Source organism: Vombatus ursinus, unplaced genomic scaffold (assembly GCF_900497805.2).
Source record: "Vombatus ursinus unplaced genomic scaffold, bare-nosed wombat genome assembly UNPS02014894.1, whole genome shotgun sequence".
In the NCBI taxonomy this organism is placed as follows: Eukaryota; Metazoa; Chordata; class Mammalia; order Diprotodontia; family Vombatidae; genus Vombatus; species Vombatus ursinus.
In genome coordinates this window covers 1340817-1355951 of record NW_020954672.1, presented here as the reverse complement: position 1 = coordinate 1355951, position 15135 = coordinate 1340817, and the positions used below count along the sequence as shown (strand labels likewise).

At 52.7% G+C, this 15135-nt stretch overlaps 2 protein-coding genes and 1 long non-coding RNA gene across 9 annotated transcripts; 1 reads left to right on the top strand and 2 right to left on the bottom strand.

Moving 5' to 3' along the window:
- Positions 1-639: 639 nt before the first annotated feature.
- Positions 640-4692, bottom strand: TMEM253 (transmembrane protein 253). 4 transcript variants are annotated; one of them, XM_027843155.1, is made up of 8 exons: positions 4398-4692; positions 4056-4177; positions 3472-3582; positions 3323-3379; positions 2969-3079; positions 2692-2838; positions 2331-2358; positions 640-875 (listed from the first exon to the last, which is right to left on the bottom strand). In XM_027843155.1, the coding sequence occupies exons 2-8, from the start codon at positions 4161-4163 to the stop codon at positions 811-813; spliced, it is 627 nt and encodes a 208-aa protein (XP_027698956.1). In that variant the 5' UTR covers positions 4164-4177; positions 4398-4692; the 3' UTR covers positions 640-810. The 4 variants fall into 4 exon arrangements, with proteins under 4 accessions (XP_027698956.1, XP_027698959.1, XP_027698958.1 ...); XM_027843158.1 differs by lacking the exon at positions 4398-4692 and adding an exon at positions 3722-3908 and having other exon boundaries at positions 4056-4104; XM_027843157.1 differs by lacking the exon at positions 2969-3079.
- Positions 1107-15078, top strand: ZNF219 (zinc finger protein 219). Of its 4 annotated transcripts, XM_027843151.1 has the most exons (6): positions 1107-1159; positions 1474-1632; positions 11449-11534; positions 11835-13266; positions 13532-13663; positions 14025-15078. In XM_027843151.1, exons 3-6 carry the CDS (start codon positions 11529-11531, stop codon positions 14636-14638), a joined length of 2184 nt encoding a protein of 727 aa, XP_027698952.1. In that variant the 5' UTR covers positions 1107-1159; positions 1474-1632; positions 11449-11528; the 3' UTR covers positions 14639-15078. The 4 variants fall into 4 exon arrangements, with proteins under 4 accessions (XP_027698952.1, XP_027698953.1, XP_027698955.1 ...); XM_027843152.1 differs by lacking the exons at positions 1107-1159; positions 1474-1632 and adding an exon at positions 6679-6712; XM_027843154.1 differs by lacking the exons at positions 1107-1159; positions 1474-1632 and adding an exon at positions 6890-6962.
- LOC114028829 lies at positions 9275-12400 on the bottom strand. The gene is made up of 2 exons (XR_003567412.1): positions 12313-12400; positions 9275-10675 (listed from the first exon to the last, which is right to left on the bottom strand). It is a non-coding gene; the product is annotated as an uncharacterized LOC114028829 (long non-coding RNA).
- Positions 15079-15135: the final 57 nt, after the last annotated feature.

Genomic DNA, 15135 nt, shown 5'->3' with positions numbered 1-15135 from the left:
GGGTCTAAATGCAAAAAAACAGAAATGGTAACTGATCTCAAGAATGAATGAATGAATGAATAAAACACTTAATAAGCGCTTATTATGTGCAAAGCACTGTGTTAAATGCAGTGGGTACCAATAGAAAAATAAGTCCCGGTTCTCAAAGAGCTCACATTCTAATATGGGAAACAATACATACAGGAAGTTCCAGCGGCGAGTCAAATCGAAAAAGTCACATGGCCCTTAGGATGCAGAGGTGAAGCAGATGGTAAAACCTCTTTAATATCATTATTTAATGTCACTATTCCCAGGGCTTTTGGGTTCACGGTCCTGAGTTGTACTTATCAGGTTTACCTTTTATGGGTGGGGCAGTGCAGGGGAGATGTATATTTTTGTTCAGTCGTTTCGGTCGCCTCAAACCCTTCTTGACCCTATTTTGGGTTTTCGTGGCAAAGATAATGGAGTGGTTTGCCATTTCCTTCTCTAGCAGATACGTGTACAGAGGTAAAAATATAAGACAAGGTAGGGATGAGGGTAGAAGGAGTAGAAATCAGAGTTTAAAGAGCATTCGATCAGGGAGAGAACACTCAAAGCTTGGGGGTGGGTGGGGCGCGGGGTGTTAAGGAAAGCAAGATAAGAGGGTAGCATCTGAGCTGAACCTGGAAGGAAGATAACGAATCTGAAAAGCAGAGATGAGGGAGTGCATTCCAGAGGACAGGATGACGGCCTTCCTGAATGCCGGGAGGCGGGAGATGCTGTGTGCTTTGACTGTGATAGGCACAGGGGATTCAAAAGCCTGGCGCTTGGAACGTCTGGATCAAAGGTCGATTAAGGCGGCCAACCAGAGCCAGGCGTAATTTCGTTCCTGCAGGAGGAGGGGGGAGGGGAAAAGGCTGGAAAGAGAAGTGGATGGGGGTGGTGTTAAGCTTTAGATAAGAGTGTCTAAGCAACTTAGCAGGAAACCTTTCTCAGTTTCCTCATCTGTAAAAATGTAGATTAAAAATATTTGCACTACCTGCCTCATAGGGTTGTGAAGAAAGTTCTACGTAAGTGTTATTACTATCAGATATGTGGGGCTATGAGATCGCTCCCCTTGTATCGCCCCGTCCATCCCCTCCTCCTCCTCGCCCCGTCCATCTCCTTCTCCTCGTTCCAAGACAGCCCCATTTTGAGCCAGGTACGCTGCTTGAGACATCCTTAATCCCTTTTCCTCGCGCATCTCGGGGGGCTTTATGCCTTGCAAATGGAGGAGGGTTCGGGTGGGGTAGGGGTGAATCCGCAGAGGAAACCCCAGTTCCGTGGCCGCAACGAAAACGCTCCTCCTCCCGCCGCTTCGCGGGCAGACATGCTCCCCGCGCCTTGGCGGCCGAGCTGCCTCTCGCTGCAGCGCCCCTTTGGGATGCGGCCACTTCTCCGCCCAGATGCAGGTCGGATCCACGTCAGCTCCTCCTCGCCCCACACCTCTTACCCCCCTCCCCCCGCCTCGCCCAGCTTCTTCCGGCCTATTGGTTGCCCGGACCCGAGCGAAGTCTGCGCGAACCAAGTGGATGGACCGCGATGGGCAGATCTCTAGCGCAGCGCGTCACTCAAGGTATCCATATCGCCCCCAGCTGCACTGAGAAGGACCTTTATTTCCCAGCATGCAAAGCGGTAAGGGCATCTGCTGGGATTTGTAGTTTTTTGCCTCCTTCCTTAGCACAAGGGTTGGGCAAGTTGCGGCTGATGGGGGATGGTGTTGAATTGTGGAGGGTTGGAATGTGACGGATGGGATAATGGAGCCCGATGGGAGGAATTGGGTAGAAGAATGGATGAGGATAGAAGGGAATGGAAGGAGGGAGAGGGATGGATTGAAAGCTGAATGAATCAGACTATGGTTGGGGGAGGGATAGATAACAAAATGGAATAGCAACAGGTGTCAGGGAAATTCAGGATGCAGTAGGGGAACTTTCACAGGTTTACGAATTGGGGCAGTTAGCATCCCCCTGAGGGAGGAGGATTCAGTCGCAAGCATAAATCTGCTTGGGCAGGGGAAAGGGAAAATCCCATGTCCGTGGTTGAGCCAAATTGAAGAAGTGGTCACCTCCCTAGTTGGCATTCCTACATATCTGGTTGGATTCCAACCTCCCAGGCAATAGAGGTTGCTGGAGGAGAATGCAGGGAGCAAGCATCTCAGCTGTGTGGATTAGAGGAACTATTCCTGCTCCCTTCCCCTGGGCATAAGTGTCTGCACAGGGTGATACAGGAACCATTGGGTCTATCCTCAAAAAGCATTCTAGGAGTACTCCTCTGTTCCCCTTTCCTGGCTCATTCATTTGCTTCGAAAGTCTCAGAGTGAATATTTTCAGTACCTTGAATTTCTTCCATTTCTGAGAGGCCCTGAAAGGCAGACACAATTGTGAACGGTCAGGATAAAGCAGCTACTGTGGGGAGAAGGATGGATTAAGAAGTGGGAGTGAGAGGCCCTCCTATTTTCTCTATTTCTTCCTCAGAAATCTTGGCTATTTCCAACCCTCTCCCAAGTTAGATACATCATAGCTGGAAATAGATAGGCAAAAAGTCATGGATTAGGACTGGCGAGCCCAGACTTTCCCTGCCCCAGGCTTTGTTATCCTTCATCAAGGCTCTGTCAAGGAGCCTATCCTCTCCATTTAAGTGTCACTGCATAGGAAAGGCATTCAGCTGCCACATCATCTTTCCCCATTCTAGTACCTCCTGTAGCTCCTGGTAGCGTAGTCTCCGAGCACCACAGCATCCTTGCTTTCTTTGGTTCAGCAGGAGGAGGGCAAAGGCAGAGGCCAGAGCTCCGCTTAGGGTGAAGGCCTCTGCACTCAATTCCAGGACCAGCAAGCCAACCCACTGCAGGCAAATGGAACCTGGGATGGGACTTGCAGTCTCCCTTTTCCACTGAATGACTCTCCCTGCCCCCTACTCCTCCCAGCCTCTCTTCTAATCACTCTCCCTCATTCCCTTTCCCCTTTCATGGTACCTGGTAGGAGGCTGACTGTACTGGACTCAAGGCTAGCTTCATTCCCTGGACCACAACAACAATAAGTCCCAGGATCATCCCAAATAAGTTGAATGTCATCATGGCTCTCACCTGCCAGAGAGTGAATTAGATCCTGTTCTGTCCAAGACAAAGAGCAGATCACCTGGCCCAGACTGTCTGTCCCCCCAGTTTCTCCCCATCTTTAACTTTAAGCCTTCACCCCAGCAATCTGTTCCATTTATCCCTCATAGTCATCTCTACTAAGAAGTGAAAACATTGATTCCATGGATCTCATCAGCTTAGTCATCAGCCCAGTGGTGTCTGGGGAATTCTGAGTTCAGGACCCCTACTCACCTTCCAGAGGCGGGGTGTTCTTCGAAGTTCTAGTGTCAAGATCCCAGTAAGCAGACCCTGAAGGTGAAGAGGGGTTATTGTTAGGTTGTTGCCTGGTGGGTGGGAGGGATGACTCCCTGAACTCTCCCCACATACGCCCTGGGTCTCACCGAAGCTCCTGGCCAGAGGGGTAGTGCTATATTCATGTGGCAGTTTGATTCCAGGCAAGAAATGGTAACAGCAAAGGGTACAGAAGCCACTGCCATCCAGAGCTGGCTCACCTGATTTGGGAGGGTGAGAAGAGGTAGAACAGATAGGGTGATAACAGGTGGTAGTTCTCACTTTTGTCTTCCTTCAAGCTCTTCATAATAACAGCTCACATTTACATAGTAGTTGAGGTTTGCCAAGCACTTTACTTACAATATTCCTGTGAAACAGGTAGTTCAAATATTTTTATCTCCGTTTTATAGATGAGGGAGCTGAAGCTCTTGGAAGGGAAGTGACTTACTCAATGTCACACAGCTGTGTTGGAGCCAGGCTTTGAACCCACATCTCTTTCCACTGGGCTCTCTTTCCACTGTACCAAGTCCTGCCCCTCCTCTCATTTCTGAGGTGCAGGTGGAAAAAGGGGGAAGAGTATTGTGGCGAAGGTAATGGAGAAAAGGAAAGGAGGGGTGGAGAGATTCTCTGGGGGCAGGGGCACTATGCTGGATGTAGTGGAGGGGATCTAAGGGTTGAGGAAGTCCAATCTCACCGCTAAGACCAGGAGACGCCCACTTTCTCTGTGTTGGGCCCAATGCCTCAGTTTCTCTTCCCCGACTGCTTGCCTTTCTTCTACAGGCTGGATCCTTCTCTCCTGCATGACTTTGCTGGAACCTAGACGGACCTCACAGCATTAGCTTCAGGGATATGACACTCTCCCACTCTAGGAAGCCCTGGGTCACCTAGACCAGAGAAGTTACCTTTTTTCTAGGCTTAGCTTTGAAAAAGAAATGTGCTGCTGTCCCTCCCCTTAGCTTACAGCCCCAGCCACCCATCTATTTACCCCCAACCTATGCTCCCTCCTGGGAGCTTAAGATCTGTGACTCAAACATACCAAATCTCTGGTGACTTCTTCAGATGGGCAGGAAACAGTTGACTGGTAATGTAGACCACAGGGAATGAAAAGCTTGAAGGACACTTTTGTCCCTTCAAGAGAGTGTCGTCAAGGGTAGGGTGCGGCAAGGGCAAAAGTCCTTGTGACTTGCTGGGTTGAAGGGAGATAACCAGGGATCAGAAGTCACCAGTATTCAACAGACTTCCCTGGCACTGGAGGTCCAATATGCTTCCATTTTTATTTTCTATATATTTACCTCTCTAATCACAGTCCCTCTTCATCTCCATTTCCTCAATCCCCATTTTCCTAGACCTCCAGATATATGACCACCTATCTCCACCAAATCCACTCTCCATGAACCAGACTAGAATTCCATCTCACAACTAATATACTTGTTCTTTCCCTTTTCCCCACTATTTCCTGGCTTTCTATCTACCTCACTGAAGTAAGTGGGAAAGAAAGAAGTTTTCTTCACACTCCAGATTCTTTCAGGAACATGACTTTAGTAGGTGCCCCATATTGGTTCCAGGCCAGTCTGCTCAAACCCAGATTTTGTATTTGTGTACTTTCTGTTCCTGCCTTTTCTAGTACTTAATAATCTGAGCTGAAATGAGAGGAAATGATTCTCTAGTTAGTATCCTCATCTCTCTGCATAGTGGAGTGGAATGAGTACTAGATTTGGAGTCAAGAAGATCTTGGTTCATGTTATCATTCCACCACTTGTGACCTGTATGACCCTGAATAAAATTCCTTGACCTTTCAAGCTCCCAGATTGCTCATCTGCAAAATGAGGGGATTTGATTAGAAAGAATCCCAGGCTCCTCCCAGCTCCAAAATCCTATTACAATAAAATGTTAGAGCTAGAATAGACCTTAAAGATCATCTAATTCCACTGCCTGCCCAACCCTTCTAATTCTGCAGATAAAAAAATCTGAGGGGCAGAAAAGTTAATTCACTTTCCCAAGGCCACATAGAAAGGAAGTAACAGAGTAAAAACTAGAACCCAGTACTCCTGGCTCCCAGTCCGATGCTATTTATTTCCACAACAACCTGCTGCTTCTATTATCTTTTCTCTCCATTGCCATCTCTCCCCAATCTAACCTTTCTTTGTTTATCTCCGGTGCTTTACTTCTAGTTCTTACTCCCATATTTTCTGTTTTCACCTGCTGAATCTTACCCCTTCCAAGCTGTGAAAACAGAAGCCGAAGGCAGTATCCACATTATGGCCTATATTTGTCATTTCTCATCAGTTCTTTCCATCAGGTCCTTTCTCTTCTCCTCTCTCCTCCTCTTACCTTCTTTCCTTTTTCCTTGTTCTCCCACTCCCTAGTATTGGGACAACCACCTCCTTATACCACATCTTAGGCTCTCCTGTGCTTTCTGTAATTCAGTGTGATGTTTTCCTTGTAGTCCAACATGCTGGAAAGATTATGATTGGGAGCAGGTACCTGCTTGTGGGGCTGTGTAGGGGGTTGTTGGGGGGTGGGAGAGGGTGGAGAAAGGATGCACAACTGCCTGCAAGGTCGTATGTAAGGCTGTGTACAGCTCCTCAACGGCCTAGAATTGTGGTATAAAGGGGGAATCACACTAGGGCCAATGCCGGGACGACTGCCATTATTACAGCATTTAATAATAGCTTTATAAATATAACCGTAAACTAGCTATTATATTCTTTAACTTTGAAGATGATACTAAGGTGTGGGTTGGAGGTGGGTGACGGGTACAAAATCAACTAAAACGTAGTTCAAGAGGGACTAGATTAGACACGCGCGCGCACACACACACTTATACACTATGCAGATAAATGATGAGAAACTAAATGCCTGGTAAGGGGCAGTCATGCCGAGATATAGGGCGGGGGGGGGGGGGGACGGGGACGGGGAGGGTGGGGGGAAGAGGCTGATGACCTTTTAAAAAAACCTCATCCTCTGAGCCTTATCACCTGGTCTGTCCCCAGAAAAGCGCCCCCATCTTCCAACCTCACTCCATCTCGTTTGCTCCTGGCTCTCTTTGCCCAGCACCGAGGTGCCTAGCCCTGTCTCCCCAGTCCCTGGGACCCCGCTCTTATTCCCGCTCCGCTCCCAGCTCGGCCGCGCCGCCCCCCGCATGCTAATGGCCGGGGCCGCCTCCTGCCCCACACAATGCGGGCCAGGGGCGGGGGCGGGGGGACCGAAGGAGGGGGAGGGGGCGGGGGCCGGGCCCGGCCGGGGGCGGGGGGGCCGGGGCCCAGCGCATCTCCCCCGGCCCCACGTAACGCTGACGCCCGCGCCGCCGGCCCGCCGCCCGCCCGCCCGCTCTGCCGCCGCCCCGGGCTCGTGAGTAGCCTCTCCCCCCTTCCCGTTCTCACTCTCCCCCCCCACCTCATCCGCCATCCCGGCTCCCGCCCCAGGCCCCCTCCTTACCCCCCAGCCCCGGGGGGGGGGCGCTCCCCGCGCCCAGCTCGGAGCAGGTGCAGGGGGCGGGGGCGGGGGAGGGGCGCCGGCTCGGCCCCGAGCAAACTTCGCCCAGAGCTCCCAGAGCGGGGGCCGGCCGGGGAGGCCCGGGAAGCTGGGGGCCCAGAGAGAGGTGGGGTCCAGGTCCGGGCGGCGCGGGGAGCGGGGACCCAGGAGGAAGGGCCAGGCGAGGAGGAGCGAGCGTCTTTGTAGGGGCCCGGAGGGGCGGGGAGGGAAGAGGAGTGGAGAAGAGCCGGGGGCGCGGGGCTGGCGAGGTTGGGGAGCCGGGGGTTGGTGGGCGATCCGGGGCACAGGTAGGTAGGGCCTGGGGTTAGGGAGGGGGTGAGGATCCGACCTCTCCGCTCCGGGGTGTGGGGGTGGGAGGGAAGAGATGGGGGTGGGGGAAGGACTGTTTCTCTCTGAGTCCCAAACAAAGTGTCACAAAGAGCTCGGCCCGCCGGCAGCCGAGGCAGCGGCTGAAGCTCCGCTTTTGTTCTCCTGAGATGGGGTAGTCGAGCCCCTAGCTGCTCCCTCCAGGACTCTGTTCCCAATCATTTTGCCCACCTCTTCTCATCCGTATGGGTTTGGGGCGGGGTGGGGAGAACACTATGTGAGTCCAGACTAATTTGCCAATCCAAGTACTGGCAGGACAGCTAGGGGTTCTTCCCCCCAAAGGCTGTTCAGACTCCCATCTAGGGGCAGGGGGCTCCCATCTAGTGGGGGGATTCCAACCTGGATATAGTCAGCTTTGGCTGTAGGAACCTTCGGATTTCACTAGTCTCATTCCCTGCTCAGTCAGGAGGCCTTGTGAAAACACCTTAGAAGAGGGTCAGGTTGGGGTTTGGGTGAAAGCCAAGACTCTGGGACAGTTCCACTGATTGTGGCCTGAAATTAGTTGGGCAAGTAAGCATACCTTACTCCCTCCAGTACTGTTTAGGTCCCAGAATGAGGACCACCCCCCAGAGCAGTGAATCTGGAAAGAGAGTAGCTTTACTCTATGCTTAGGGATACTGAAGCTGAATATCCCTATCAGGATGGGTACCAAAACCTTGGTTCATTGGGTCTCTTTAGCCATGCATATTTAGATGGTCTTGAGGGGGAACCATGGTATCTGAGCAGCTGGTGGATTAGGGTAGTCATCAAGGCCCTGGGCTGATACTTCCTCCACCTCTCCTTCCTTATAAGCCCTATTCTGGGCAGTTTAGCCTTAGCAATGCCTCTCAGGCAGATTTGGGGTCTGGACTCTCTACAGAGAGTTCAAGTTTATAACATGAAGAGTTTGAAGTATATGTGTCACTAGACCCTAAAAGTATTAACTTAGAGTGCACTTTGATCCTAGGTCACTGGTTGGCAATCCATAGCCCAAATAGTACACGATGCTATGAGAGCTAATCTTGAGTGGCATTCCAGTTGGTCATTGCCTCAATCTACCTGCTATCTCTCTATATCTGCCCCTTTCTACCCATCTATAGTTGGAGGTCCCTGTCCTTCTAAATCTCCAATTCTCTCACTCTAGTAGACTTGGGAGCCACTAGTATGGCATACAATTTAAAGTTACTGATTCCTGTCTTAAGTCAAATGACCTCTTTAGAGTTATATGAGTGGGGGAAAAAAACATTTATGGGTTGTCACAGACAGAAAAGGTATATGTGTGTATATGGGGAAAGGGGTGGGGAGTGGGAATGGAAAGTTGCTTTTCTAGATCAGCATTGTATCAGTCATGACCTTTGAGCCTTGAATAAGTCCAGACTTTATGGGGAATACACTGCTTTGTTATACCTAGGGGATACATCCATGAGTCTTCTATGGGACTTCAGGCTCTATTTCAAACAATCTAGGACTCCTCTAATACAGTTTTAGATTGGGATAAATCCAGAGGACCAGAGTATAGTGATAACTCATGGTATCAAAGTGGAACTAAGTTGGCTTCTGAGGTTCGTTCCAGGTCATTATTTTCTAGGAGAATTTGATCTACTTAGGAAAATCCTCAGTGAATTCTAATTTTAGATCATTTAGGTGTTTAATATTTAGGGCCCTTTCACATGTCTAAGGGCTTTTGAAATATTATTACACTTGGAGATTATATTCCCCTCACCACCTTGAAGACTACCTTCTGTGATACTTTCTGCTTCTTAAAAGTGAATTTCTTCCAGGCCTGTTGAGCTTCTGCTTTTCTTGGACCTTGACAAGAACTTTAGAACCTTTTCAGGGCCTAGGAGGCATGGGACGGAAGTTCATGAAACGTCTAGTAGTTGATGGGTTCTGGACATTCAGGATTACCACCCCTAATCATCTGGTTTCTCTGAATATACAAGATTGGTTGTATACTAGGATGTTCTGGAATCCCCAAGAGAGCTCCAGAATGAGACAGCTTTAAGAAATAGATTCTTCAGTTACTGATTCCAGGATGTACAAACTGTAATTGATGGGACATTGTTCCTCATATCTAGTAAATTAATCCTGTTCCATTTATTTCCATGACATTTAAAAAAATTTTCAGTGACATTTAGAAGTACAGAAGAGCCCCTCTACTATCTCACTTTTTCTTTGGTATATAGATGAGAAATTGTCCTCTTTCTGGTTCCCAGTGCCCTCTCTTGGTGTTGACAGGACAAACATGGCCCCTCTGATGTATACCATTTTCTTTTTAGTGGTGCTGAGGTGGTCAAAGGTACCCCTCTGGTAGTCCATTGTACTCTCCATGGTACTGAATCTTGCAATCACTTGTTCTGTTTGCTGTCCCAAACCCAAAAGATACTAACCATAACTCTCTTTAGGTTCTTTCAGGTTCTTGGTCCCAAGAAAAAATGTTTTTTTTTTTCCCGGTGGTTCCAGAATTGGGTGAGGGAAGAGATGTTAATGTTAGGAGTGAGACACATTTGTTTATGGGCTCAGTGACCCACAGACAGGGGACTCCTTTGTCCCACATTACACTATAATAAAGCTCCCACAGCCTAAAGGGTCATAGATCCCAGATAACAGTTGGAGGCTCAGCACATTCCATATAGAATCTTTGGACATGGAGGGTCCTCCAGAGGTCATTATATCTCCACCTCAAAGCAAGGATGATCTTCCCCTGGCTCAGATAGTCTTTCCTGTTATTAAAGGTCAAAGGGAAGAACATGGCTCAATCTTCATTAGTAACACATTTCAGATCCACAACCCTCACACTATAAGGAAGTTTTTTTATAATGTGTTCCAGGTTAAGTACAGTTCTGTGTAAAGGCAGGAAGACAGTGGGTAATCTTAGGTTATCTCTCCTGCCTATTTGGGTAATTCTGTATTTTGGTGTGGTCAGTCAGCATGATATAGCAGAGAGAGATTTGGCCTAGGAATATAGACCTGGGTTATAAAGATTAATTTTGTGACCTTAGACAAATCCCTTCACCCCTCTGAGACTCAGTTTCCCTATGTGTAAAATAAGGAGGTTGGACTAGGTGATCTTTAGGTTCCCCATCAGTTTGGAGATTCTGTATTCAATCTCTGATCCCCAACGCTGACCTCCTTTGTAGGCTAGAGTGCCCCCGACTTTTCCTTTCTGTGCAGAAAGCTTCCCTGAACACTCCAGCAAGGATGACCAGGCCTTGAAGTCTTATCCTGGAAAACTTTAACCCTTTCCTTTCCAGACCATGTGCTGGGCCTCTTGTCTGTGCAGAGCCTCTTGTCTGTGCAGATGGCTCTAGCCCCGCCTCTCTGCCCCACACTCCAGGCTGTGGAGCTCAGAGCCAGTGTAATCCTCCTCTTGTGTGGGGGAACCTCTCCCCTGCAGAGATAAGGAAAGCCTGGCTTGGAGTAGCTCTGGACAAAGGGGCTGTGAAGTACCATCAGGTCTCAGTCTCCAGGGTGCTAAAAGCAAGGGAACGGTTTTTATCAATCAGGATTTTCCACTTTTGATTCCTTTTCCCAGGCCAAAAGAAGCCCTTTGCTCTCATTCTTCCCCAACTGTTTTCCCATCCCTTCTCTGTTTCTGTCTTTCCCCCCCTCATGCCCCTCCCCCCTGTCTGTCTCCAGACTTGCTGCTACTGCTGCTGGGAGGTGTTTCTCTCCCATGCATGAATGAGTCTCTGTAATGAATGGAAATGAATGGAGCAGGAATCCAGGCAGAGGGAGGGGGAATGAGGGGGAAAGGCAGAAAGACAGGGTTCAGGCAAAAGGAAGGGTAGACTTGGCCAGCATGATAGGCAATGGCTAAAGTGAGGGAATGGATAACCAGGAAGCTAGGTAATTTCACTTGATTGAGAGAGGGAAATGCCTGGCCCAACTTGGAAGATATGGGGAAATCATGAGATCCACTCCCTCCCCATCCATAATAGAAGAATTGGTACATGGGATAGACTCCAGGATAACTGGCAAAAGTCAGCAAGGGAAGAGTCATGAGTTTGGAAATTCTCACTATGGGGCTAGGGGATCAAGCGTTTCAGTTTCTGAGGAATTAAAGAAAATCTCTTCGGCCTCCCTTCTTTCCCCTTTCCTCCCCCCTCTGCCCCCACAGTTCAGGAGAAAAGAAAGGACATCTATATTGAGTTTTGGAGTGGGAGATCATTGTGGGTGAGCAAGGTTCATCTCTTCCACCTGGAAACCTGTGATCTCATATTGGGAATCTGGCTTTCTCTCTCTAGCCCCCTTGCCCCAGACGCTTCCACCAGAGGCTTTCCCTCCTCCCTACAATCCCTGGCACCAAAGAATGTGAAGTGAGTCCATGGAGGTGAGTGATACAGTTGCCCCCTCCCAGAGCACTCCACCATCCTTTGCCCCCATTGCTTGCCTGAGGCAGGAAGCAGAGTTGGGGGTTGGGGGTGTGTGTGGAGACGGTGGTTGGTTGGTTTGGGTGGAGAAGGTATGTTACTTTGCTTCTCTAATTTCCTACCACCGTCTTCCCCCCTTGGGGCTCTGCTGTCCCTTGATCCTCCCTTTTCCCGCCCCCATAGTTCTTATCTTCCGGTTCCCCACTTCCCTCTTCCTTGTATCCTCTCTTGACCCGACTCCTCCACTCCTGTCTTGGCAGGGCTCACGTCCTCGCTCCCCGGGCGGCCCCCTTGCCCTGCCAGCCTTCGACGGCGAGCTGGACCTGCAGCGTTACTCCAACGGGCCGGGCGTAAGCGGGGGGCCGGCGGGAATGGGAGCAGCTGGCTGGCCCGAGAGCCGAGGGAGCGGGCGGCGCTTCCCGTGCCCAGTATGCGGGAAGCGCTTTCGCTTCAATTCGATACTGGCGCTGCATCTGCGGGCCCACCCGGGCGCCCAGCCCTTCCAGTGCCCGCACTGCGGCCACCGCACGGCTCAAAGGGCCTTACTGCGCTTGCACTTGCGCACGCACCAGCCAGAGCGCCCGCGCAGCCCCGCCGCGCGCTTGCTGTTGGAGCTAGAGGAGCGCGCCCTGTTGCGGGAGGCCCGGCTGGGCAGTGCGCCCGGGGTGCTCCTGCAATCTATGCCCTCCACAGAGCTCCCCCCTCCGGCTCCGGCCCCGGCCCCGGTCCCAGCTCTACCTGCCTTTCGTTGTCCCTTCTGCAAAGGCAAGTTCCGCACGGCCGCGGAGCGTGAACGCCACCTGCACATCCTCCACCGGCCTTGGAAATGCAACCTGTGCAGCTTCGGGTCCAGCCAGGAGGAGGAGCTGCTGCGCCACAGCCTGACAGCTCATGGCGCTCCCGAGCGCCCCCTGGCGGCCGCCTCGGCTGGCACGCAGCCCCTGCCCTTGCCTCTGCCCCTGCCCCTGCCCCTGCCCCAGCCAGAATCCGAGTCGGCCCCGGAGCTCGAACCCGAGCCGGAGCCGGAGCCGGAGCCTGCCCCAGCTCCAGCCACCGCCCCCGAGGAGCCTCCAGCGCCCCCAGAGTTCCGTTGTCAAGTCTGCGGCCAGAGTTTCACTCAGTCCTGGTTCCTCAAAGGCCACATGCGCAAGCATAAGGCCTCCTTCGACCACGCGTGCCCCGTCTGCGGCCGCTGCTTCAAGGAGCCCTGGTTCCTCAAAAACCACATGAAGGTGCACGCCAGCAAGCTGGGGGCCCTGCGTGCGCCCGGCCCCGGCTCAGGCCCTCCTCGGGCCCCTCCTCCTCCAGACCTGGGCTTGCTGGCTTACGAGCCCCTGGGCCCCGCGCTACTGTTGGCCCCAGCGCCGCCACAGGGGGATCGAGGCGAGCCCCCGGGCCTTCTGGGCTACTTGAGCTTGAGAGCTGGGAAAGCCAGGCCCAACGGGGAGGGCACTGAGCCCGGGGCTGGCCGGGGCTTCGGGGGGTTCCGCCCGCTCCCGGCTCGGGAGCGTCGTCCCCGCCTGGAGGAGCAAGATGAAGACGAAGAGGAGGTGGTGGTGGAAGCAGAGGAGGACAGCTGGACTCGGAGCAGGGCCCTTGGAGCGCTGGCTTCACTTCATAGAAGGCCAGGGGAGGGCTCGGGTCATCCCGCCCCTCCTGCAGGGGGCCAGCCCCGGCCTGCAGCCTCCCAGGGTATGTATATGCAACTAGGAGTCTGTGTAACACCTCCGTGTCTGCGGTTCTTCATCCTTCATTTGTCCTTTCCTTTATTTCCCACATGCCCATTTATCTTCCTACGGCACGGACAGCATTGATTCCCCACTGTCTGCCCTCATTCCTTACTCACTGCCTTTCCACTCTGGTCTTGTAGAGCCCCAGTTTGCAGTTTGGAGGGAGAGTAGAGAGGACACAGCTGGGATCTTAGCCTCTTAACTCAACTCTTTAACATGTGTTGCAGAAGAGAACGGGCTGTTAGTAGGGGGAACTCGGCCTGAAGGGGGCCGAGGAGCCTCGGGCAAGGACTGCCCCTTCTGTGGGAAATCCTTCCGTTCTGCACACCACCTCAAAGTGCATCTGCGGGTGCATACAGGTGAGATGGGGGGAAGGTATCTCAGAGGGCTGCAAGGGGTTGGAAATGATGTAGGTTTTTGAGAAGAAGAGGAGAAGCACGTGGGTTTGGGAGAATGAGGGGCCTCTCTTGCCCAGAACTGGTGATGTGTGTGGCAGACATTTTATGAGGGGTTCACAGGTCATAGGAGGACCTGTGAATGGGTGGGGTCACTGGTTTGGGGGCAGTCCTGAATTTTTAAGCCATAGAACTCAGAGGAGGGGGGTCACCCTGCACATTTTCTGGCCTGCAAATCTATGAAAGAGGAAGGGAGTTAGGGAAGGGGTAAGGGACTCCAGTGGGCACTGCCCTTCTCCCCAACTGAGTTGTCTGCTCTCTGCAGGTGAGCGCCCCTACAAGTGTCCCCACTGTGATTACGCTGGTACCCAGTCTGGCTCCCTCAAATATCACCTGCAGCGTCACCATCGAGAGCAAAGGAGCGGAGCAGGACCGGGGCCGCCCCCAGAGCCTCCGCCCCCACCTCAACGGGGCTCAGCTCCATCCCAAGGGGCCAAACCCAATCCTGCGCCCCCAACTTGGGCGGAGGGCGCCATAGGCTCCCGCCTCCCTTCCAGCGCCACTGCCCCTTCCCGTCGTAAACCTGTGAGCCCTGGGAGGACCCTGCGCAATGGGCGAGGTGGTGAAGCCGAGCCTCTGGACCTGTCCCTGCGGGCGGGGACCGGAGGTGAGGCCGGGGCCGGGGGCTCCCTGCACCGCTGCCTCTTCTGCCCTTTTGCCACTGGAGCTCCCGAGCTCATGGCTTTGCATTTGCAAGTGCATCACAGCCGTCGGGCTCGGGGTCGCAGGCCACCCCAGGCCGCTCCCTCCCCTCCCTCCTCCGCTTGCGTTCTGTCAGGGGAGTTGACCCCCAGCCCTCCGCAGGATGGGGATGGGAGCCCAGGGTTGTCCCAACCGGGAGAGGCGGCAGGGGCTGGGGTGGGAGGGCAGGAACGGTAGGGAGCCCATTTAGGGGCAGGTAGCATAGAGAGAGCGCTCGCCTTGAGGGAGCGGGAAATCACTAGAGGTAGTTGGGTAGGGCAGCCAGCAGGGGGCAGCTCGGAACCCACATCCAGTCCTCGGGCAGATCTGGGCAGAGCCGGGAGAAGTCAGCCTGGGATGTGTGGGTTGGAGGGTGGTGTCCACCCTGTCCTGGGGAGAGTCACAGTGCCTTAGAGTGGCGGAGGTGGGGGCAGAGAGCAGAGTCCTAGGGCGGGAAAGGGGGCCCGGTAGAGGGAGCTACCCCACCAGTCCTTGCTGGTCCATAGCCGTGAGAGTTTATTTTTGTACGAGGGGGACCGTCCCACCCTCCTCCTGTCCCTAGCAGGGGTCCTGTAGACGTCGCTATTTTTGGTACGATCCCCACAGATCCGGTTTACCCCAATAAACAGGTGTCTTAAGGCACTGGGCACTGTGTCCTTCTGTCGGCCTATGTCCTACTGTTCTTTGTCAGTCAA